General features: G+C 32.1%; 1 protein-coding gene across 4 annotated transcripts; it reads right to left on the bottom strand.

The window, feature by feature from the left end:
* Positions 1-1,459: 1,459 nt before the first annotated feature.
* On the bottom strand, positions 1,460-22,311 carry LOC127705714 (uncharacterized). Of its 4 annotated transcripts, XR_007983960.1 has the most exons (4): positions 22,023-22,305; positions 20,745-20,967; positions 16,858-18,909; positions 1,460-1,829 (listed from the first exon to the last, which is right to left on the bottom strand). XR_007983960.1 is itself a non-coding variant. In XM_052210093.1 (3 exons), exon 3 carries the CDS (start codon positions 3,884-3,886, stop codon positions 2,639-2,641), a length of 1,248 nt encoding a protein of 415 aa, XP_052066053.1. In that variant the 5' UTR covers positions 3,887-3,891; positions 20,745-20,967; positions 22,023-22,311; the 3' UTR covers positions 2,484-2,638. The 4 variants fall into 4 exon arrangements, 1 of the variants encoding a protein (XP_052066053.1); XM_052210093.1 differs by lacking the exons at positions 1,460-1,829; positions 16,858-18,909 and adding an exon at positions 2,484-3,891 and having other exon boundaries at positions 22,023-22,311; XR_007983953.1 differs by lacking the exon at positions 1,460-1,829 and having other exon boundaries at positions 13,390-18,909; positions 22,023-22,309.
* Positions 22,312-24,086: the final 1,775 nt, after the last annotated feature.

Genomic DNA, 24,086 nt, shown 5'->3' with positions numbered 1-24,086 from the left:
TGTAACAATCAGGAATAGGACATTATCGAAACAATTGCTGAATTAGACGCCTATTCATATTTCTAAAGATCAAAGGCTGTGGAAAACTGTCGCTACTGAGTTCAGAAACAGACATATCATATCGGTCAAATAATTCGTGATGGGGACCGTAAAACTTATGCAGTATCATTTTCAGTCGTTTTTCCTCGTAACTATGTTGTAGCACGTCCTTGCCAATAAAGTCCTTATAGTGTGAACATGCCTGAGTGTAACGTTTATTAATTGATATATGTAAACGACAAACGATAGGACAGATGGTATATTACTGCTGGGTCAATATCGAGGGAAAGATCAAGATAAGGAGAAAACCTTCTATTATCAGTAGTTTCCTGAATCTCAAATTCACTAAAACAATAATCAATATAATAAACAATAGTATGAATGTAAACAATAATCTGTTGTAGTAAGTAATCAATATCTACTCCAATCTTGGCAGTCGTAACGTTAGGTTTGCTCAACATTCAAACAATATTTAAACGGTCGGGTTTTTTTTACGTTTTCAACAAACCAACAAAGAACAAACGGTGATCATCCAACTTGTAAAAGCTCTTGCAATTAGTATTGCTGGCGAAAAGAGACGGTTTGTCGTCTGCAGTTATGATCAACAAAGATTGGGCAACCGAAAAAGGGACAGATTCCTATATAGAGGTTGCAAAAAGATTAAATGCATCTGGAAAACGTGCCAAACGACAGTTTATTGGTCAATCTTTGACAGTAGATACCTTTAATCGTCGACTTGAATTGGCGACAAACCACATAAACTGGGATGTACTCCATACGTTTTCTTAACGATTCGCATAAGACTGTTGTGTATCATAGCACTATCAGTTTGATGGGGCTTCAATTATGATTTTGTATGGAATAAGTTTCGATGGTGATACAGATTGTCCAAACAGATCGTTAAATGGTGTAAGGTATCGAGATAGGATCCTTGCTCCGTATATATATAGTAATTTAAAATATTTGTTATATGTCGAACGCTAATATATCGTCCAAAATTTCACTAGCAAAAAATAACATCTGTTTCACTTATCTGTTGCAAAGTAAATCCACAGTTTACGAGTACGTTTTTTATTGTACTCCCAATTTTTTCTACTGTGTACAAATTACCAAAAGATATGTAATAAGCGTTCTTTGATTTCAGTACAAAAGAGCACTTCTGTTTCATTTAAACCACATTTAAAAAGTAAAGAATGTGTACTTACAATGCTATGTAACAAATTGAATTGAAAATAGTATAAACAACTTGACATGAAAAAAAAATCATCTTGGACAGAAAAAAAATGGAAGTTTTGTGTATTTAGTAATTTGAAAAAGAGTGTAAAATCAATTTTAACACTAAATCCGCGAACCATTTGTACTTTCTTAATATAGTATCTAAACTTGGGTTAACCCAAGATGTTTATGGCATCATTTTCATTTTCCTTCATATCTGGCATCTATTTTGGAAAACTAAGGAAAAAAATTTCTCCAAAAAAGAATTTTACTTTTTCCAATGATTTCCAACCCCTCTAATTTGTAAGATTTCATCGCCCCAATATCTTTTTTATTTAACATAATAATTTAATCGTTCGTTGAGAGAGATAACAATTACCTATAATAATATTTATAAATCTAGCAAATAAGCTAATGTACTAAGTAAATGTACTACTTGAATGTTTTACACAGCATTACTCTCTTCATCTTTAAACAAAACTGCTCAAACAGAGTTATGAAGGAAACCCAGTGAAATCGACACTTTATTCCGTTAAAGGTCACCATCAACAATTTATAATAATCTGTACATCTACCTCGTGTGTCAAATTCCAGATTGTGACATGTTTGACTGATTGCAGAATTGCATGACGGTTGATGCATGCATAGCAGGAGACTTTTCCCTATCGACGCTACCGGTTCGTTCCACTTGGAGATCACACGATTTCCTTAGCTATTGTTTTTTTCCTTAATTCACATCTTCTTTAGGGATTTATGGGATTTGAACAGCGGTAACGAACTGTTGTCTCTAATTTAGAATCTCCAAAAAAAATGGAGGTTTGTTTTTGTTAACTTTTCTAATAAAATGTAAAAGCATCCCGCTAACTAATTCAAACACTCGCCAATATATCAATAAGCTTTGCAACAAGCTACCGTCGATGTGAACAATATACATCGAAATAAAGTATCACAGAATTGTAGAAATGCAGTGTTAAACAGTTAACAAACAAATAACAAATTTCATGTGGTTTTACGGTATTATTATCTCAATGATACAAATAATGACTTACATTTGGTTTAACGCTATTATTATTTCAATGATATGTTTGAATTGTTTACCGTTTATCAGGATAACGTTTTATTATAGATGTCTTCAACATGTACTTTATCAATAACGTATACTCCTGTGTAAACTATTTTATTATATAAGTAATTCATAACATTTTTTTCATAAAAATTCAATAAAAAGACATTTATAGAGAAATTTAATCAAACTTTTCCTTATGATACAATTTAATAACATGATTTCGAAAACGGATGTTGCACATAAAAGTGATAGTAAAAGATAAATTTAACAAGGAACATCTCCATTGGTGTGATCGATACAGTTTAAATGAAAAGTATGTTACGATGCACTTATTTCCTGGGTTTTCTTTTCAAATTCAAAAAGTTTAACGTCCACCCCTATTCTATGTAGAAACTGTCGCCATGTAAACCAGTTACTTTCTATAATAAGAGAACTAAGTTCTTTCGGTTTCTGTTCTAAAATTAACTCAGCTACTTTGATGGCATCTTCTTCATATTTTATTTGATCACTGCCTATTTCTAAACCCTGAGCAGCGTTTACAAGTGCCGTTAAATAATCTTTTCTGTTTGACGGAGAAAACACGTCATAAATCGCAGTTGGGAAAGGACAGAATAATTTTAAGCAATTACTGCATAATAATCGAGCAAGTCGCCCGTTCCCATCAGAGAATGGATGAAGTGTTAAAAACCCAAAAAGCATTACAGTAGCACATTTAAGAAAACATTCCAATTTCTCACGTTTATTTTCATTTCTTGATATTTCCACCAACATCTTGTTATACTCCATGACAAGTGTATCAACTGCTTGAAACGCAATTCCTTCCGTTGCATACGACGGATAATGAAATTCCTGTCCAGCAACACTCGTTGATCGGGGAAGAACGCTGAATTTCCCAGGTGGAGTTTTGTCTTCATCGATCAAATCATGCATCAGAATTTCATGACATTCCTGTATGCATGTCTCGACATCAATTGCACCATCATAAACAGATTGTTCTTTATCTGATAATTTTTTCCATTCATTTTTTAAATGCCAGTAACCACGCAGTAAATTTATGGTTTCAGTTTTTTTATTGTCTTCACTATTGACTTTGTTTACCGAATTTTCTAAAATATAATCTTCAGCTTCCAAGGAGTTTGGTAAACTTTCTTCTTCGTTTACTTGTTCATTACTTGCTTGTTCGTTTACTAGTTCATTGCTCAATAACTCTTTACGGATTTTTTTACCTGATGAATCTTCTTGAGACTCCGACCGATCTCGTTTACGTCCATGTTTTTCAAAGGTTTTCATTTCTGCATTGAAAACTTCTTCAAATGTTCCTTGGTCATTTAGTCCAATACCTTCGCCTTGCTGAACACGGAAAAGGAACTCCAATACCATTGCACGTTTTTCTTCTGCAAAGCTGTTTTTCCCTGAATTTTCTTTTTTCGTTTCCCACATTTCATGATACTTTACAATATCTTTTATCATTTCATAGACCGTTGGTACACATTCGTATCTTTTATCACGCTCTCGCCATGAGGGTTCATCGATAGGCTGGAAATTCAAAAAAAGTTCACAAGCCATGACTTCTGGAAAAAACAAAAATCATTATAAAACAGTAGGATTCCATTGGACACATGGTCTATGTATTCAATAGTATTTTGTATGCAAAATTATGTACTTAATAATCATGTTAAAAGAAAGGACAATCATTTTCAGGTTTTTCATAATGATAAATAGAGATTTATTCTAAGTTAGCAATATTTTTACAATAACGTATCTACCATTGATATGCACTGTTTATGTTCAAGTGATTTTTTAATGTTGTTTTACTTCCAATAATAGTGATAAACCTTACCTTTTATATTTCCGCATTTAAATGAAACATTTAGTAATTTGCAGTGAAAATTGTTTTCTCGATTATTCAATACTTTATAATTATAAATTCAGCATTTGGTGTGTAAATAGCGGCATTTTAAATCAAAAACCTACTATTGCGCTCGGGGCTTTGGGCGTTTTGAAGTGGGTTGTTTCAGAGTTACGATTTGGACGTATTAACTTTTTATAGTGTTATTTTCATTTTGTATACCATTGTTTTTTTATATTTGACTTAAGAGAGGCGAAAGATACGAAAGGGACTCTGACAATTTTTTACTGTTATTTAAATCACTTCACATAAAAATGATGTTATAATGTACAATGCTTTGGTAAAATAAGTTATATAACACTGTTGTTCCATTGATATGTACTGATCTTTGTGTGGTTATCTAATCACCAAACTCGACACATTTTTAATCCGTAAAATTTATCTTTAATTATGATTTAGTATATAAAACAAGTTTGCACACCTCAAAAACTATTTAACATGCAAATGCAGTATCAAAATAAAGTTTTTTTTCAGGAATATGTATTGCATCCCCATAGTTAGATATTAACATGTACCGTAGTGTGGAGCTACCTTTTTCAATACATATTTTATTCAAATGTTAAATTTATTGGGAAGGGTTTTCAAAGATTAGACTCTTTTTAATTTTAAATTTTCTTTGCTTGATATTCAAATTACATAAGAGTTCTTACAAACAATGCTATATTGCTGGTTCTGTCTTAAGATCAACGAAAACTTTCCGAAATACTACCATCTTTGATTTCAGTTAAACAAACCGGGCTTCAGAGTTACAATGGAACTACCTACTCTAGGGGCAGTATGAATCGGGTAGTAAAATTCAAAACATCTGTTGGAGAACATTCAATAAAATTTTGGTTGTTTGAAGAAGTTAGAAATAACGACATTCCTGGTTTTACATAAATTGTAAACTACTTCCCGTCATTTAATTATTTTCTTCCTCTTTCGAATTTCAAGTATAAAAAACGTGTGCATTGTCAATGACAATTGTTTACTTAAATCACAAACCGTTATAATTTTAGTTATTTGCTGTAATCTAATCAAACTTTGAAATTTTTTATACTTTTTGAAATTTTAATACTGACCAAATTCACTCACATAAATATGTTAGTCCTTTCCTTTGGTAGTAGTTAAAAAAAAATATGCCTTTGTCAATAGAATAATAAAGTGTACATTACCAGTCTTTCCAGTAACAAATTCAAATCTACAGACGTAATAATACTCACATATAATGTCAAGCAGGTTTTATCTCTAATCAACCTCACGTCAAAGATCTACAGTCTGGTTTTAATGAAGATAGTAGGTTTTTTTTCATACATGCGGAGCTATTGTGCTATCTAGATAAATATTATATAACAATCCTGATTGGTCGTTGTGTGCTTCTATTTATGGAATACTGGTAGCAAATCTAAGAATTCATTCCTCAACTGTGACGAAACATGTATTTTTAAGTGCAGAATGGATTAATTGGCGCTTGAAATAGCTGGTAGTAGATGTCAGCCCAAAGCAATTAAACGGATTGTATAACCTTCACTTATTGATTACAGCCAATTTCAAAATTAGGTCTACCATCTCTGTTTCAGGTCTATCAAAATGGTGGAAAATTAAGTATTATGTAAATAAAATGTCTTGCAATTTCCATGGAAAGGTTTTAATTTACATAAGTTCGTTTTTATCTCTTGGAATTATAAACTATTCTGTTATGACAGCCTCCCATTTTTATTGTAAATGCTGTGATTTGATTTTTTTTTGTTATCTACTACAGAAAATGGGTTGTCAAAAGTGCTTGGTACACTAAGTCGTATATGCAGGAAAATATTCATGTACTAAATTATAAAACTGAAATTTCTCATGAATAGCATCTTTGATGACTATTTATCATATGGGATACTGTCCATCGGACATGTAATGTTAACCTTCTTACTTTGGGAAAGTGAAAGTAGTCCATGATTTTCTTCACGGGTGTAGATACATGGGTAATTTTGTGACTAACGTTGTTATATTTTATTACGTTATATTTGTTCTCGTTTGATTAACGTTTGTGCGTGATTACCAGTCGTGTAGAGTATTTGGTGACATAAAAAAAACTTCTAACGGCTTCTTTAAAAGTTTGTCATTAGTTTATACAGTGATACCTTCTTGTGTCATGTTTATTTGCTACATTGATCCTTATGCGCTAAATATGAAGCTTAATATTGGATCGGTTGTATCCATTTCATTAACAAGATGTAGCATTCTCAATGTTTTGATTCGAGCGCAACTGATGAGTCTTATGTGGACGAAACGCGCGTCTGGCGTACCAAATTTAAAGCCTGGTACCTTTGCCTATTTCTCATAACAGGTTAAGATCGGTGGTTGCTGATTAGGCAACTTTGACAACATTTTATAATTCGAATTTAACACTAATGGGGTAGTGTTGCATTAATGGTCGGTGCAATAGATATGATTCCAACTTCAAAAGGTAAAATAACAAAATATCGAACTCCAAGGAAAATTCAAAACGGAAAGTCCTTTATCAAATGGCAGAATCAAATCTAGCTGAAACACATCAAACGAATGGTAAGTTGTTACGATTGCTCCTAATACTGAAATTACAGATGATGAAGACGATAATATATCCCTTGAAATGGAAGTCACCAAAAGTAACAACAATACAACGGCGAGAACGGTTCCGGAAGCTTATACAGATTTTTTTTCATGGTAGATAAATGCCGATTAAATTTTTCATAGAGTATGTCATTTTACAAGTATAAATATCCCTATTTTAGTGAGGGACACTGGGAGGTTGGTATGGGTAAACAAAGTATATAGAACTTGAACTAAATCATGATCATAGAAAACACAAAATCGAAAAATTTCCTCGGAGTTCGATATTTTTGTTATTTTACCTTTTGAAGTTTGAACAGCAATATTTCCAGCTTCACTCACGGATTGTTGGTTCGACCTCTCTCAGCCGCACTGTTGTCGGTTATAGCGTCAATAAAATAGTAGTATAATCAGGGGCGAGAGTTTCCATAACTGTCGGAGGTGCACCCGGCTCTGCATAGAAGCATTTGAATAAACTCTGTGGTTCGAGTCGATTGCGCAGAGGTAACGTCTGAATTAGAAAATCCTCGTCATTAATACAACGTATATGAGATGAATAACACCCATGCGTATCAATTAAACGAATTTCTGTGCTCTTATCAGGTTTGAAGTCCCATCCGATATAAAGAATACCTAGTATAAGATCAATAAATCACCCGCAATGCAAAAGAACAGTCGTACAGACTTCTCTTAGTTTAAAGGGAGATGGCTGAAAATTAAATACAAGACAGTGCCTAAAGGTGTATCATATAACCATCAAATAGTGATTGGTGTTACCTCGGGACTAGAGAACAAAATTTATTTTAGGTTCAAAATGCATATGTTTTTCTGAAGCGGGTAAAGAACAGAGTGATGTGACAATACTGTATGGGTACTGGCAATGTGGCTTAAACAAAAAACAATATCGTGATACAACCGCATTGCGATATCCTGCTATTGGTCTGTGTCAATTTGAAGTTTTATGTTTCGGACTTTGTGGCATACCATGAACTTTTGATTAGTTGGTAGAGAAACTAATTTCTGGTTTAACCTTGAAAATAGGCTCAGTGCACCTCGATGATATAATTGCTTTCTCAAAAACTTTTGATGACCATCTCAATCAAGAATGATTTCTATGTGTTGACTGTCGACTTCGGCATAAGATCGGTTATATTCATTTTACAAATAAAACAAGCTGTTCAAGATTTCTAATTATATTTCAAAGCTTTGAATTATATGTTTTCGTAACGAACATCGTTTTGTTAACAATAGCTTTTTTGTTCATATGATCGGCGTTTTGTAGAGTATTTTCATATGTATGTCTGAAGCAGGTCAAAACGTGACGTGACTGTACTGTTTTTCACGTAATTATTGTGATATTTATGATAGGTTTGCCTGAATCTACCAGAAAATATACTGAAGATGATATTATCAAAATGCTGGACTTTTTGTTCGACAATATATTTGTTGAGTTTGGAGGATTTATATTTCAACAGACAGTCGGTATTCCAATTGGAACTAATTGTGCACCCCTACTGGCCGATTTGTTTTTGTACTCGTATGAAGCAGGATTCATTCAGAACCTTCTAAAAGACAAAAAGAAAAAGCACCTTGCGAAATTCTTTAATTTTACTTTCCGATATATTGATGGTGTTCTCTATCATTGAATAACCCATATTTCAGCCAATACTTACATCTCATATATCCCAGTGAACTTGAAATTAGGGATACTACTGATACTAGAAGGACTGCTTCATACCTTGATCTTTTCCTCAATATTGACACAGATGGACGACTTCACACGAAAATCTATGATAAACGGGACGATTTCAACTTCCCAATTATCAATTTCCCATTTCTCAGCAGTAACATACCCTCTGCCCCTTCGTATGGTGTTTACATATCTCAATTGATACGTTATTCTCGTGCTTGTTCACACTATACGGACTTCATATACAGGAGTGTGCTCCTTACGCATAAACTGCTCCAACAAAGTTATGAGGAGGACAGATTAAAAATGACACTCCGTAAATTTTACGGACACCATCATGAATTGGTTGATCCATGCGATGTGCCTTTGTCCAAACTAACTAAGGACATTCTTACCACGTGTTAGATTGTGGTTTGTCATTACGTCGTCTGATCTTTTAATTACCGAACGTGACTTATTCCCGATTGTGACTGTTTTGCTGAGTGTGAAACCGCATTGCTATAAGACGTGTCACAGTACTTTTCTATCCCAAATTCATGTATTTAATTTTGATGTTATATTTGTTATTCTCGTCGGATTTTGTCAAATGTCTTAACGTCTTTTCTGTTATACTCGTGTGTTATGGTAAAGATAATTAATCACCCCCTTCATTTATTAGATTTTAGTTTGGTTCAACGAAATTTATACGATATATTTGGTTTACAGTTTGATTCAGAAGAAACACCGACATAGCTAGATAATACAATTAATTATCTAATTACTACCACAATTTGATATTAATAAGTATTGTAATTTTCATTGATATTAATAAATGTAATGTCAGTATTACAAATCTAATCTTGAATCAATCCTAGTCCTATCTTATTTTTGGGAAATATTTTTACAAATTCAAATGTGACGTCACTTTGTGTGTTTTTTTAGAATTTCAAATGTGACGTCACTTTGTGCGTTGAGGCTTTGGCTAACTCGGCTGTGTATTTTTATGTGTTGGATTAAGTTGTTTTATGTAATGTAGTATTCTGTAGTTAGTCCCCACTTCGGTTTTATCATGTATATCTATTATATAGTCATTTTATAAAATTACTGTTTGCAAAATTATAAATTATTCTAAATAATAAGAATGTTCTTGTCCCAGGAAGAAAACCCTGGCCGTTTTAGGCGCAACGTTTTGGAAGTTTTGGTCCTCGGTGCTCTTCAGCTTTGTACTTGTTTTGGCTTTCAAACTTTTTTCATCTGAGCGTCACTGGTTGGTCTTGTGTGGACCAGACGTACGTCTGGCGTATTGAATTTTAAGCCTAGTACCTTTTGTTAGCTATTATTCGTGTGTTTCTTTGTCCTATATGTTCTCCCATTTATTTGTATTGTGGTCCTGTCATGTGATGTTGTCGTTTTGGTGTTGTGTTTGACGTTGCCATAAAAGCGGGAGGTTTGGCATGCCACAAAACCAGGTTCAACCCACCATTTTTTTTCTTAAAATGTCCTGTAGCAAGTCAGGAAAATGGCCATTGTTATATTATAGTTCGTTTCTGTGTGTGTTACATTTTAATGTTGTGTTTTTGTTGTGTCGTTGTTCTCTTATATTTGATGCGTTTCCCTCAGTTTAGTTTGTAACTCGAATTTGTTTTTACTCTATCGATTTATGAGTTTCGAACAGCGGTATACTACTGTTGACTTTATTAACTTTTTATTGTATTTAGGAAAATAAAAGAAAATTTATTTAGAAATATTTCCAATCGATTCCATAAATAAGGGACACTCTCGACACCCTGAGCAAAAGTAAGTTATTTCAACCTTGGACATGCGTAATTTGTACTGTTAATGTGGCTAAGACAAAAACAAAATATTGTGACAAACCCGCATGAAATTTATTTTAATTCCTGTGTTGTTTTTTTTTATAATATCCCTTGAATAGCGTCGGATTTTTTCTGGATACTGATGCTAGTCATTGAGGGGAACGTGTGCTGTTCTATCTCAAAAACGTGTTATCGTTACTATCGACATGTCTTCGCAGACTAAATCTTAAGATAACAGAATAGAAAGTCTAATCTGTAATTTTATCGCTTGTGTCGTATTCCCGATTGTGACATTTTGATTGATTGTGAATTAGCATGGCGGGTGATGAATGCATAGCCGGAGACGCTTACCCTGTCGACGTACCCGGTCGTGCTCCTTTGAGGGTTAAAGGGACTTATTTATCGAGTCACGAACTTTGAACATCGGTAAACTACTGTTGCCTTAATTTAGCAAAACATTTTCAGTTCGCGAGTCTATTCGATTCTGTTAGTTGAAAATTTCAAAATCCTGAGGGCCTGCTTGTCCGATAGTTGGAAACATTTCATGAATATGATTTTCAAAAAATACATCGCCCGGATCGAATTCTTTCACATGCGATTTCCTGGCATCGTAGACCTTGTCTAGAGGGCTGTTTTCATGCTCCTTGAATTGAGAAAAAATTTCGAACGTATTCTTTATTGATGTTAAAATAAAACACGAGATTTCAACTGGAGGAGTGGTTAAGTCGTCACTTGTTGGTGATAAGTCTGATACTTTAACAGGCCCCGTTAAAGTAGACGGCAGTCATCGTTTAGAGACTGGATGAGAACGCTATTTCAACCTTAAAAGTTGATCCCCATACGAAGTATGAATTCTTGAAAATTACAAAAGTTTATGGTCTCGAATGCCCAATTAGCCTTTCGTTGAGATATATTTTGCTTAGAATATGAACAACAAAATGACCTGGTACTACCGCTAGTTAATTTTAAAACCAGTTGGTCGGAGGTATTAAAATACAGTCAAGAATTCATTAAAACTTAGAACAGAATTGTCTCTTTTGAGGTTTTCGTGTAAACTATAGGAAAGTGAAAGAGGAGCTAAGGTAACCAGGCAAAAAGGAGTACCTGAAAACTTAATCAATAGTGTGGTCCAGCAGTTACATAACAGTGTCACTGGTGGTCATCTAGAAAAACTAAGTAAAGTTAAAAGGATATTGTTTGATGTACCCTCACATATACATACTGTACAGGGGACTAATTTTGAGTCCCATTTTTTCTATCATTATACGTTGACAAGACAGAAACGGCGGTAATGAGAACTCTGTCAGAAAGAAAGCTGAAAGGTTTATTAGAACACGTGAAAATATGCTGTCTTTGTTTGTCTCGGCTCATAAAAAGGACGGACATGTTTATGCCTGTTCTAGTGATGGCCTATCGATCAGCCGAGCAGTACTATCCTATCGAATTAGAAATTCATTTACCGGTTGATTTATTGTTCTATAAATCTCTTTATTGATCTAACAATTTTCCACGGCGCACAAAAGGTAGTTTATATAAAGACAACAGACACTAGGCTTGATCTGGGTAAAGATGCGCAATTCATTTCAGGTAGGCGGTAACGGCAGCCTTTTCCTCAGTTCCTCTGTCCATATCGTAAACTTGGATATGGCTCGTTTCGAAGCTGAGACATTTTCACGTATATAGTTAAATTCACGGGGTACGAAATGAGATTCATTTCTTAGTAATTTAGCACACCCCGAAAATTGAAACATGTCCAATATAAATGCACAGAGATTTTTTGTTAATGCACTAGTTTTGAGTTCCTCACTTTGAGGCGCTTTAGGGATATTGATCCATCTAAGAGTACTCTAGAACGCTAGTTCAAAGTCAAGAACAACTAATATGAAATTATGTTCTTCCAGATTTAAGTGTCAATCAGTACACATCCAATGGATTTATCGTAAAGACGTCATCAACAGTGTGAGAAAAGTATGACCTTGTGCAATGCCAAAATATAAGTACATAACTTCTACAGGATGTAAGACCATATTTTTTCCTCAATGTAAAGCAATGCATATTCAGGTATGTTTTAATTTATAAAAAACAAAATCAATGTTAGTACCGATAAGATCTTCCTACGGTGATTAAATGGTATACTAGTTTTTAAATCTTGTACACTGTTCAGATTGTTGTATTTTGACTGAATTATATTAAATTATTAAATAAATGTATGTTGGTTGTTAACCTATGAATATTAATAAAATGTGAGAAAAGCATTCAACCCCATAAAATTTTGAGACATGTCTATGTAGGACACTTAATGTCTAGTTCACTAGGATATATAAGATGCAAGCACTCACTGAAATGTGGGTTATTAAGTGACAGGACATCATCAATATATCAAATAAAAGAACTTTGAAAGATACTTCGGGGAGGTTCGGTATAAATTCTGCTTCGTATGAGTAACAAGTGGGGCTAGTAGAGGTGCATTGTTCGTACCCATAGAATAACAATCTGTTTTGTTCAAATTTGAATACATGGAGTCAACAAAAATGTTGTCGATCAAAAGTCAAGCATATTCTTGATATTGTTACGGGACAGGTGGGTTGTGTGTGTACCACTTATAAATATATTAATTGTCACTTAATACTATATTTTAGGTTATTGATCATTTTAATATCTTGGTATCAGGTTACAAAATAGGTTAATAGCTGTAATTTGCAAAACCTTTCGGAATGTTGAGTCAATGCTCTTTGTCTTCATACTTTATTTAGCCCTTTTCACTGTTTTGATGTAAGCGTTACTGGTGAGTCTTTCGACGAAACACTAGTCTAGTGTTCAAAATTTTAATCATGTTATCTATGATGAGTTTAATTAATACTGATTAGCATTTTAGGGGGTCATGTTGATGGTTATTTGCGCAATACTTTTTTTTTAGATCATACGGAACTTGTGTAATTCTGTTTTTTTTTAATTGTTGTGTAAGTTGCATCTATGGCTTGAAATTAATGATTTTAAATATAAAGACTAGCCAACCCATGTAGTCCTTCACAACAAAGGTTAATCAAGGGGGTATTACATGGAATCTCAGTAGTGGTAGTTTCTCCAATTTTCAAGAAGATAACAATAACAAAAGTTTCATTTATGTCTGTAAAAATTTATTTGTCGCATAGAATCCATCTATGACTATATACATAATAAATAATTATTAATCATATCAACATTGGCGTGATAATCAAATATACAATAATGCATTCATTCATAACTTGCAGTAGATATACTATACATTCTTTCAAACAATGCACATTGAAAACAATATTTACATTGGGATTGAGGAAAAATACCTCACTGTACAAGCAAGTAAATTTTTGTCATTCTAAATATTTGAAGTGAGTTTTCAACTAATTACACTTCTGGACATATCAATCCAATCCAGGCTAATTTGATTGTAGCACTGACAGCAACATCTGCTTTAAGATGGTTAATAGTTAAATTAAGGACCCATACTGATTAGAATGTTCAAGGTCATTCTTTTAACTATCATTTCCTTAACCCAACCTCCTTATAATTTGAAAAATTATAAAAAAGTGCGCATTTTATTCTTACCCGATATGACCATGCATTGTGAATATATGGACGGACATAAATGCATGTGATTTGTACTGAGACAACAATCAAATGGTGTGAAAGAATGTACAGTATATTTATATCATATATAGTTTGTATATACAACTCATAAAATCATCTCTCAATAAACTGATGACTTTGGCTAAAACCATAAAGTTAGTAACTATGTACATCATATTGTAAAACAATTGCACGTTCTTAACAGCTTTGATTTCAATTATTGAAATGATTTCCAATGAAATGAAAATAAAATGAATAATGAATGAATACAACAATATTTCGTCTCACAAACAAATAAAAATTTCAATGATTTACTGTGTTTTAAGTGCAAGAATATATTCAACATAAAAAAATTAACATCTAAAAAAGAATTAATAGCATAGTTACTGTAGTCAAATTATATTCATGAAATCTTTTTCCATTATGGATTCAACTTTCTTCAAGTAGTAATCATTTTAGTAATTATTTATAAATTTTTGTAAATATCATTTCTTGGGATTTTTTTTCTTTTATACCTTTCTGAACTATGACATTGCTATGAAAAATATTTTTCACTCTTAAAAGAATGAGACTCAAACCTATGATTGCTACAACTTTTACATCATTTGTCTTTTGATAGAGTATCTTGAGAATGTAATACAAATCAAAATAGCAACATAAAACTCTTTTCTGGTTAAATTTTTAAAAATAAGAAATGGTTATGGTACTGATTTTCAATAATTTCAAATTACTGGTCAATCTTAATAAATTTTAACCATGCATTATCCATAAGGGAATTTTTTATTCTTTAATTGATGTATCATGTAATTGGAATTCATGAGAGCATAAACTGTTTACTGTTTATTCAAAATGAAGACAGTGATTAAAAGCTATAATTTGTATAATTAGAATTCAGTGTTTTGTATCATGTTGGCACATCAAACTTAGAATAAACACTAGTCAACAGTTATACTACAGAGGTACTGCAAAAAAAACTACATCATTCACTAACAGAATTCTATTGTATCATATTCAAAATTACATCACTGAAACATCATTGATATACTATCTTATAGTTCTGAAAAATTAACTTAAATGCAAAACTTATTTGAACCAGATGGACATGCAAAGGCAAAAACATTTGACTGATCACTGATCATGGGGGGGTATAAAAATAGCACCGTTTTACATTATATCCTGAGTAACCAAATTATTTTCATAAAAGAATCATTTTATTGTTGTATACATTGTATCTATGTTTTGAAATTGGTGCATAAATTGTTGCTGTTAAATTTTTCTGTAAGATAAAAGTCCAAATTTGTGCAAAGTGTTTCCAATTAAATCATAAACAACAGAATCATGACAGATTAAGTGTGTAATGATGCAAATGCATAATCTTATAAGATAATGCCTAGTAACATTAAATAATTGTTCTAAACATGTTTCAAGTTGTATTTTGTTATAAATTGGTAAGCTTTTTCATTTCCTTTTTCTAATGTTGTTCAATTATGTCAATCTATGAATATATATTTAAACATTTCATCACCTCCTGTATAAAGAAAACAATTTTTACAATGTTGATTTTACACATGTACCATAAGTCTCTATTAAAATTAAAGCCAAATGTAAAGGACTCTTGTACTTATAAATTGTCTTTTAATTCATATACAAAAACATCAGACATATTTCAAACATTTTATAATGGAAATATCGGAATGTTATACAAAAAATAATGTATATATACACAATACATGAGACATTCTTTATGTTAATGCATATTCATCAAATGAAGTGAAAAGAGAAAAAATTGTTTTCAATACCATGGTAACTGAAAATTAGACCAGTATCACTTTTTAGATGGTGACACCTGAGTCATTATACCTGGGAAAATTCACAAGCATATTTCTGACATAGACTTGATTTTGATTTTGGCTTATTTTCACTTCTTTTCAAAAACCGTATAAGATATCGACAAGATATTTTTACTAAATTGTAAGTTGCGACATGTCGTAACACATAAATTTTGGTTGAAATGGTACGCTAACATTAAATTGGAGTTTTCTCCCCTCTTATGTTAAAAATTAGGCGTAAAGTGATATAACTCATTAACCATATATAATTAAGACCTATGGTCTTTTGATTTGAAGCCCTCGGTTTATGACCTTGAAATTGAGCTAAAGGTCATAAGTAAATTTGACGTTCTAGATTTTGACCTTTGCTTTTTCCTCGTTAGTACAATGTATACGTGATAAAGCCATAGGACTTTTTGCATTACGTTGCAAGCCACTTGACCATGGAAAAGCCAACCGGAAGTGACCTTGTGTAAACCGGAAGTAGCTATTTTTTGTACTTATGTAATGTAAAAGTATATTAAACCATATATTTTTGGAATCAGTATCAAGTAAACTATCAAATAAAACCGGAAGTGACATCTTTCAAACCGGAAGTAACAACTTATCTCCCTTATTTTGAAAAAAATGTATAGAAATCATGTATTTTTGGAATCAGCGTACAATAAACTATCACGTGTTAAATCAATTTTAACACTAAATCCGCGAACCATTTGTACTTTCTTAATATAGTATCTAAACTTGGGTTAACCCAAGATGTTTATGGCATCATTTTCATTTTCCATCATATCTGGCATCTATTTTGGAAAACTAAGGAAAAAAATTTCTCCAAAAAAGAATTTTACTTTTTCCAATGATTTCCAACCCCTCTGATTTGTAAGATTTCATCGCCCCAATATCTTTTTTATTTAACTGAATAATTTAATCGTTCTTTGAGAGAGATTACAATTACCTATAATAATATTTATAAATCTAGCAAATAAGTTAATGTACTAAGTAAATGTACTACTTGAATGTTTTACACAGCATTACTCTCTGCCTCTTTAAACAAAACTGCTCAAACAGAGTTATGAAGGAAACCCAGTGAAATCGACACTTTATTCCGTTAAAGGTCACCATCAACAATTTATAATAATCTGTACATCTACCTCGTTTGTCAAATTCCAGATTGTGACATTTTGACTGAGTGCAGAATCGCATGACGGTTGATGCATGCATAGCAGGAGACTTTTCCCTATCGACGCTACCGGTTCGCTCCACTTGAAGATCATACGATTTCCTTAGCTATTGTTTTTTCCTTAATTCACATCTTCTTTAGGGATTTATGGGATTTGAACAGCGGTAACGAACTGTTGTCTCTAATTTAGAATCTCCAAAAAAATGGAGGTTTGTTTTTGTTAACTTTTCTAATAAAATGTAAAAGCATCCCGCTTACTAATTCAAACACTCGCCAATATATCAATAAGCTTTGCAACAAGCTACCGTCGATGTGAACAATATACATCGGAATAAACTATCACAGAATTGTAGAAATGCAGTGTTTAACACACAAATAACAAATTTCATGTGGTTTTACGGTTTTATTATCTCAATGATACAAATAATGAATTACATTTGGTTTAACGCTATTATTATTTCAATGATATGTTTGAATTGTTTACCGTTTATCAAGATAATGTTTTATTATAGATGTCTTCAAAATGTACTTTATCAATAACGTATACTCCTGTGTAAACTATTTTATTACATATAAGTAGTTCGTATCATTTTTTCATAAAAATTCAATAAAAAGACATTTATAGAGAAATTCAATCAATCTTTTCCTTATGATGCAATTTAATATCCTGATTTCGAAAACGGATGTTGCGCATAAAAGTGATAGTAAAAGATAAATTTAACAAGGAACATCTCCATTGATGTGATCGATACAGTTTAGATAAAAAGTATGTTACGATGCACTTATTTCCTGGGTCTTCTTTTCAAATTCAAAAAGTTTAACGTCCACCCCTATTCTATGTAGAAACTGTCGCCATGTAAACCAGTTACTTTCTATAATAAGAGAACTAAGTTCTTTTGGTTTCTGTTCTAAAATTAACTCAGCTTCTTTCGTGGCATCTTCTTCATATTTTATTTGATCACTGCCTATTTCTAAACCATGAGCAGCGTTAATAAGTGCCGTTAAATAATCATCTCTGTTTGACGGAGAAAACACGTCATAAATCGCAGTTGGGAAAGGACAGAATAATTTTAAGCAATTACTGCATAATAATCGAGCAAGTCGCCCGTTCCCATCAGAGAATGGATGAAGTGTTAAAAACCCAAAAAGCATTACAGTAGCACATTTAAGAAAACATTCCAATTTCTCACGTTTATTTTCATTTCTTGATATTTCCACCAACATCTTGTTATACTCCATAACAAGTGTATCAACTGCTTGAAACGCAATTCCTTCCGTTGCATAAGACGGATAATGAAATTCCTGTCCAGCAAAACTCGTTGATCGGGGAAGAACGCTAAATTTCCCAGGTGGAGTTTTGTTTTCATCGAGCAAATCATGCATCAAAATTTCATGACATTCCTGTATGCATGTCTCGACATCAATTGCACCATCATAAACAGATTGTTCTTTATCTGATAATTTTTTCCATTCATTTTTTAAATGCCAGTAACCACGCAGTAAATTTATGGTTTCAGTTTTTTTATTGTCTTCACTATTGACTTTGTTTACCGAATTTTCTAAAATATAATCTTCAGTTTCCAAGCAGTTTGGTAAACTTTCTTATTCCTTTACTTGTTCATTACTGGCTTGTTCGTTTACTAGTTCTTTGCTCAATAACTCTTTACGGATTTTTTTACCTGTTGAATCTTCTTCAGACTCCGAACGATCTCGTTTACGTCCACGTTTTTCAAAGGTTTTCATTTCGGCATTGAAAACTTCTTCAAATGTTCCTTGGTCATTTAGTCCAATACCTTCACCTTGCTGAACACGGAAAAGGAACTCCAATACCATTGAACGTTTTACTTCTGCAAAGCTGTTTTTGCCTGATTTTTCTTTTTCGTTTCCCACATTTCATGATACTTTACAATATCTTTAATCATTTCATTGACCGTTGGTACACATTCATATCTTTTATCACGCTTTCGCCATGAGGGTTCGTCGATAGGCTGGAAATTCAAAAAACGTCCACAAGCCATGACTTCTGGAAAAACAAAATTCTTATAAAACAGCAGGATTCCATTGGACACATGGTCTAAGTATTCAATAGTATTTTGTATGCAAAATTATGTCCTTAATAATCATGTTAAAAGAAAGGACAATCATTTTCAGGTTTTATCTAGTCTAAACACACAAATCGTTCACTTTACTTTAAAGGGTAATGAATTTTAAAGCAACAATTGCAGAATCTAATAATATCGTACGACCTCTAACTAATTATGTTCTTCGGTTCAAGGAATATAATCCCAAAAGAGGGAATGTCACAGTGTATACCCTGACTGAAACCTGAATTACATGTTTATTTCCAATTACATTTTTTAAAGTATTTTCTACAAAAAATTTTCATGCAGTATAGATATTCAGTACATGTTTCTGTATAGTTCGTGCACTGCACTAAAGTGATTTATTTTTTCCATAATGATCAATAGAGATTTATTCTAAGTTAGCAATATTTTTTCAATAACGTATCTACCATTGATATGCACTGTTGATGTTCATGTGATTTTAATGTTGTTTTACCTCCAATAATAGTGATAAACCTTACCTTTTATATTTCCGAATTTAAATGAAACATTTAGTAATTTGCAGTGAAAATTGTTTTCTCGATTATGCAATACTTTATAATTATAGATTCAGTATTTGGTGTGTAAATAGCGGCATTTTAAATCAAAAATCTACTATTGAGCTCGGGGCTTTGGCCGTTTTGAAGTGGGTTGTTCCACAGTTACGATTTGGACGTATTAACTTTTTATAGTGTTATTTCATTTTGTATACCATTGGTTTTTTTTTTATATTTGACTTAAGAGAGGCGAAAGATACGAAAGGGACTCCGACAATTTTTTACTGTTATGTAAATCACTTCCCATAATAATGATGTTATAATGGACAATGCTTTGGTAAAATAAGTTATATAACACTGTTGTTCCATTGATATATACTGATCTTTGTGTGGTTATCTAATCACTAAACTCGACACATTTTTAATCCGTAAAATTTCTCTTTATTTATGATTTAGTATATAAACAAGTTTGCACACCTCAAAAACTATTTAACATGCAAATGCAGGATCAAAATAATGTTTTTTTTTAGGAACATGTATTGCATCCCCACAGTTAGATATTAACATGTACAGTAGTGTGGGGCTACCTTTTTCAATACATATTTTATTCAAATGTCAAATTCATTGGAAAGGGTTTCCAAAGATTAGAATCTTTTTAATTTTAAATTTTTCTTTGCTTGATATTCAAATTACATAAGAGTTTTTACAAACAATGCTATATTGCTGGTTCTGTCTTAAGATTAACGAAAACTTTCCGAAATACTACCATCTTTGATTTCAGTTAAACAAACCGGACTTCAGAGTTACAATGGAACTACCTACTCTAGGGGCAGTATGAATCGGTTAGTAAAATTCAAAACATCTGTTGGAGAACATTCAATAAAATTTTGGTTTTATGAAGAAGTTATAAATAACGACATTCCTGGTTTTACATAAATTGTAAACTACTTCCCGTCATTAAATTATTTTCTTCCTCTTTCGAATTGCATGAATAAAAAACGTGTGCATTGTCAATGATAATTGTTTACTTAAATCACAAACAGTTAGAATTTTAGTTATTTGCTGTTATCTAATCAAACTTTGAAATTGTTTATACTTTTTGAAATTTTAATACTGACCAAATTCACTCACATAAATATGTTAGTCCTTTCCTTTGGTAGTAGTTCAAAAAAACATATGCCTTTGTCAATAGAATAAAAAGTGTACATTTCCAGTCTTTCCAGTAACAAATTCAAATCTATAGACGTAATAATACTCACATATAATGTCATACAGGTTCAGTGGATCAAGTGTTTATCTCTAATCAACCTCACGTCAAAGATCTACAGTCTGGTTAGGTTTTTTTCATACAGGCGGAGCTATTGAGCTTTCTAGATCAATATTATACAACAATCCGGATGTTTTGATATAACAATCCTGATTGGTCGTTGTGTGCTTCTATTTATGGATTACTGATAGCAAATCTAAGAATTCATTCATCAACTATAATAATAATAATAAGTATTCTTTATTTAAAGAGGGTAAACTCAGTTAGTTACAATAAACAAATCTTCCCTGAGGCCCTCACATACAAATTACAATACAAAAAGGAGTAAAGATTATTATCTGATTTGAGTTTAAACTTTTGAACTAGGTACATTGGTGCTTCCATACGCATACATTTATATAGAAGTAAATATTTGTGGTATTTGATTCTATTGTCAACTGTCATCCACCCAAGTTCTTTAAATAAGGGGGCTGAGGGGGTTAAAGGATCTGCATCTAGAATTAATCTTGCTGCCCTTTTTTTGAGTTTTAAAATTTTTGTTATCCCTTTCACATTCACCCCAAATAATACAGCAGTAGTCAATCAGGGGCAGAATATACCCATTGTAATTTGTTTTCCTTGCATTTACATCTAAAAATTTCTTTATTTTAGAAAGAAGGTATATTCTGAATGATATATTAGCACAAACTTGGTCAATTTGATTTCTCCAGTTAAGTGTGCTGTTAATTTTAACACCTAATAATTTTTCACATGAAGAATTTTGTAATACTTTTGAATTTATTATCAAGTTTGGTTGATAAGTCTGAATTGATAGTTTCTGCTTTGTTCCAGTAACCAAACATTTTGTTTTATTTGAATAAATGAACATGTTACTCATTTTGCACCACTTTTCAACCCTGTATAAATCTTCTTGAACATCATCATGTATATTTTCTATGTTTTTCCCTGATTTATGAAGAGTGGTGTCATCAGCATATAGGTCTGTTTCACAATTTTCAATGCATAAGGGAAGGTCGTGTTTATAAATAGCACAAACAATAGAGGACCAAGTATAGAACCTTTGGGGACACCAAATTTTACATGTTTTTGTTCAGAGTAAACATTACAAATGTTTACCTGCTGTTTTCTGTTATTCAGGTATGACTAGAAAAAACTAACAGTAGCCTCACTAAATCCATAAAATTCAAGCTTTAAGCAAAGAATGTCATGATCTACCAAATCAAAAGCTTTTCTAAAATCTAATAAAATTGCTAGGTTTAAACAAATTTACCAAGATTACTGAAATCTGCTTTGTTTACAGGTGTATAACTTCCTTGTTCTCTTAATTTTTCAGCACAGGAAGTGAAAAAGTTATTAAAAGTTTCTGCTATTGATTTTTTACTTTTAGTTGTATTGTTATCTTCTGTGGCTAACTCATATGGTGTATTTTTAACTTTTGGGTTCAGACTGTGAAGACATTTCCATAAAGTTTTAGGGTCATTGGAGTCTTTTACCATATTTTTATAATAATTCTTTTTTGAGCTATCTACGATATGTTTAGTTTTATTTCTCCAGAATCTATACTCACTTCATAAACCAAGTGCATTATATTTATCTCTCATATTCTTAGCGTAAATGATTTCACTGTTATACCATTCAGGCTGTCTGTCCCTTTTAATACGATTTAACAACAGGAGCATGTTTATCTAAAGCTTTGTTCAACATATCATAAAACAATTGTAGACAGTCAGAGGGGGTCAGAGGGGGTTTCTTCAAATTCAATTTTATGAAAAGGTGTAGATTGCAGATCTAATAAAAATTCATTTTGGTTGAAATTTTTGAAATTTCTATAAGTAATTGTACTGTGTGTATTCTTTTTTTCCTATATTTGCTTCTTTCCTTGTTAAACAGATAGGGCAATGGTCACTAATTGCATATCTACACACATGTGATTGATTCATGTACCATATTTGGATTATTGACATAAATATGATCAATCAATGTACCAGAATCTTTTGTTACCCTTGTGGCATCTACAATCAGTTGTTGAAAATTGTATGATTCTAAAACATTCAGCCATTTTTGAGGAGGTTTGTTTGGTGCTTTAAAATTAAAATTAAAATCACCCATAATTGTTATATCTGAATTCATGGTCATTGCCACTCTTATTTCTTTTTCAAAATCATCAACCCAATCTATCAGTGACTTTGGTGGCCTATACACAAAACATAATAAAAAGGATTTTTTTGTAATCTGGTTTAATTTCAATCCACATTGTTTCAATACCCCCTATTTCGATGTTGTTTTTTCTTAAAAAATTAATTGTTTCAGAAAAATAAACAATCAGACCACCCCCACCTTGTGATGTTCTGTCCTTTCTTTCAAATACATAACCAGGTACTTGTTAAAAATGTTTCACACAATCCTAATACATCAAGTTGGTTATCAGAAAACATAAGGTTATGTTTAATTTCTTCATATTTACTTTCAATCCCTTTAACATTATGAGAATAAATCCTTATACCTTTGTATTTACTAAAACCATAAGAATTAAAAATCTTATCATTAGAGTCTATTTGTTTCCCTATCAATGCATGGTTTTCTAAATTGATTAGATAATACATGCACACAATAAAATTGCTAAAGTAAATACAGACATAGGATAATTTCACCTCAATCATTATGTTGACCTGAGGGAGAGGTAACAATAAATTATCTACATTAGACTCATCATCAAACATAACACTGAGTTTGTATCATGCCGTTTAATACCAAGTAATGTATCCTGTCCAGATGTCTGAGATTCAGTGTTAAAATTATCAGAACTAATCAACCCATCATTAGAACTATAAAGTTTGACAGTAGACATTTCCTGGGTTGTGTCAAGTGAACAATGACTCTCATTCTTTTCTTTAATTGTTTCTCTAATATTTCTACTTTTCTTTATTTCAGAAATCTGAAGCCCTTGTGACAAAGAAAATAATTTACACATGCATGGAAATAAATTGCAGTACAACATTTAAGTTTGTGGCCATACCTATTACACTTGAAGCATTTAATTTTCATATTAAATCTACAGAAGGATGTTTTATGGTTAACATGTTAAGTTCACCACAGTTCCCACAGTCATAGTGTGAATTAGTTATTCCTATTATGTTATCTATTGTTCGGATGTATCTTGATGTTCCTCTTTAATTGAAATGAATACCATCATGAACATACAAATGTTTGTTTTGATTGAAGCTGTCACTCATATACATTTCATACTGTCTTATAAAAACCAGTCCAAGGTGTTGACATAATCTCTCTAAAACTACATTTGCCCTGTAAACATCTACACCAATCCTGGGAGGGA

Source organism: Mytilus californianus, unplaced genomic scaffold (genome assembly GCF_021869535.1).
Source record: "Mytilus californianus isolate M0D057914Y unplaced genomic scaffold, xbMytCali1.0.p SCAF_1, whole genome shotgun sequence".
Taxonomy (NCBI): domain Eukaryota; kingdom Metazoa; phylum Mollusca; class Bivalvia; order Mytilida; family Mytilidae; genus Mytilus; species Mytilus californianus.
This window is presented reverse-complemented; position numbering and strand designations above follow the sequence as displayed.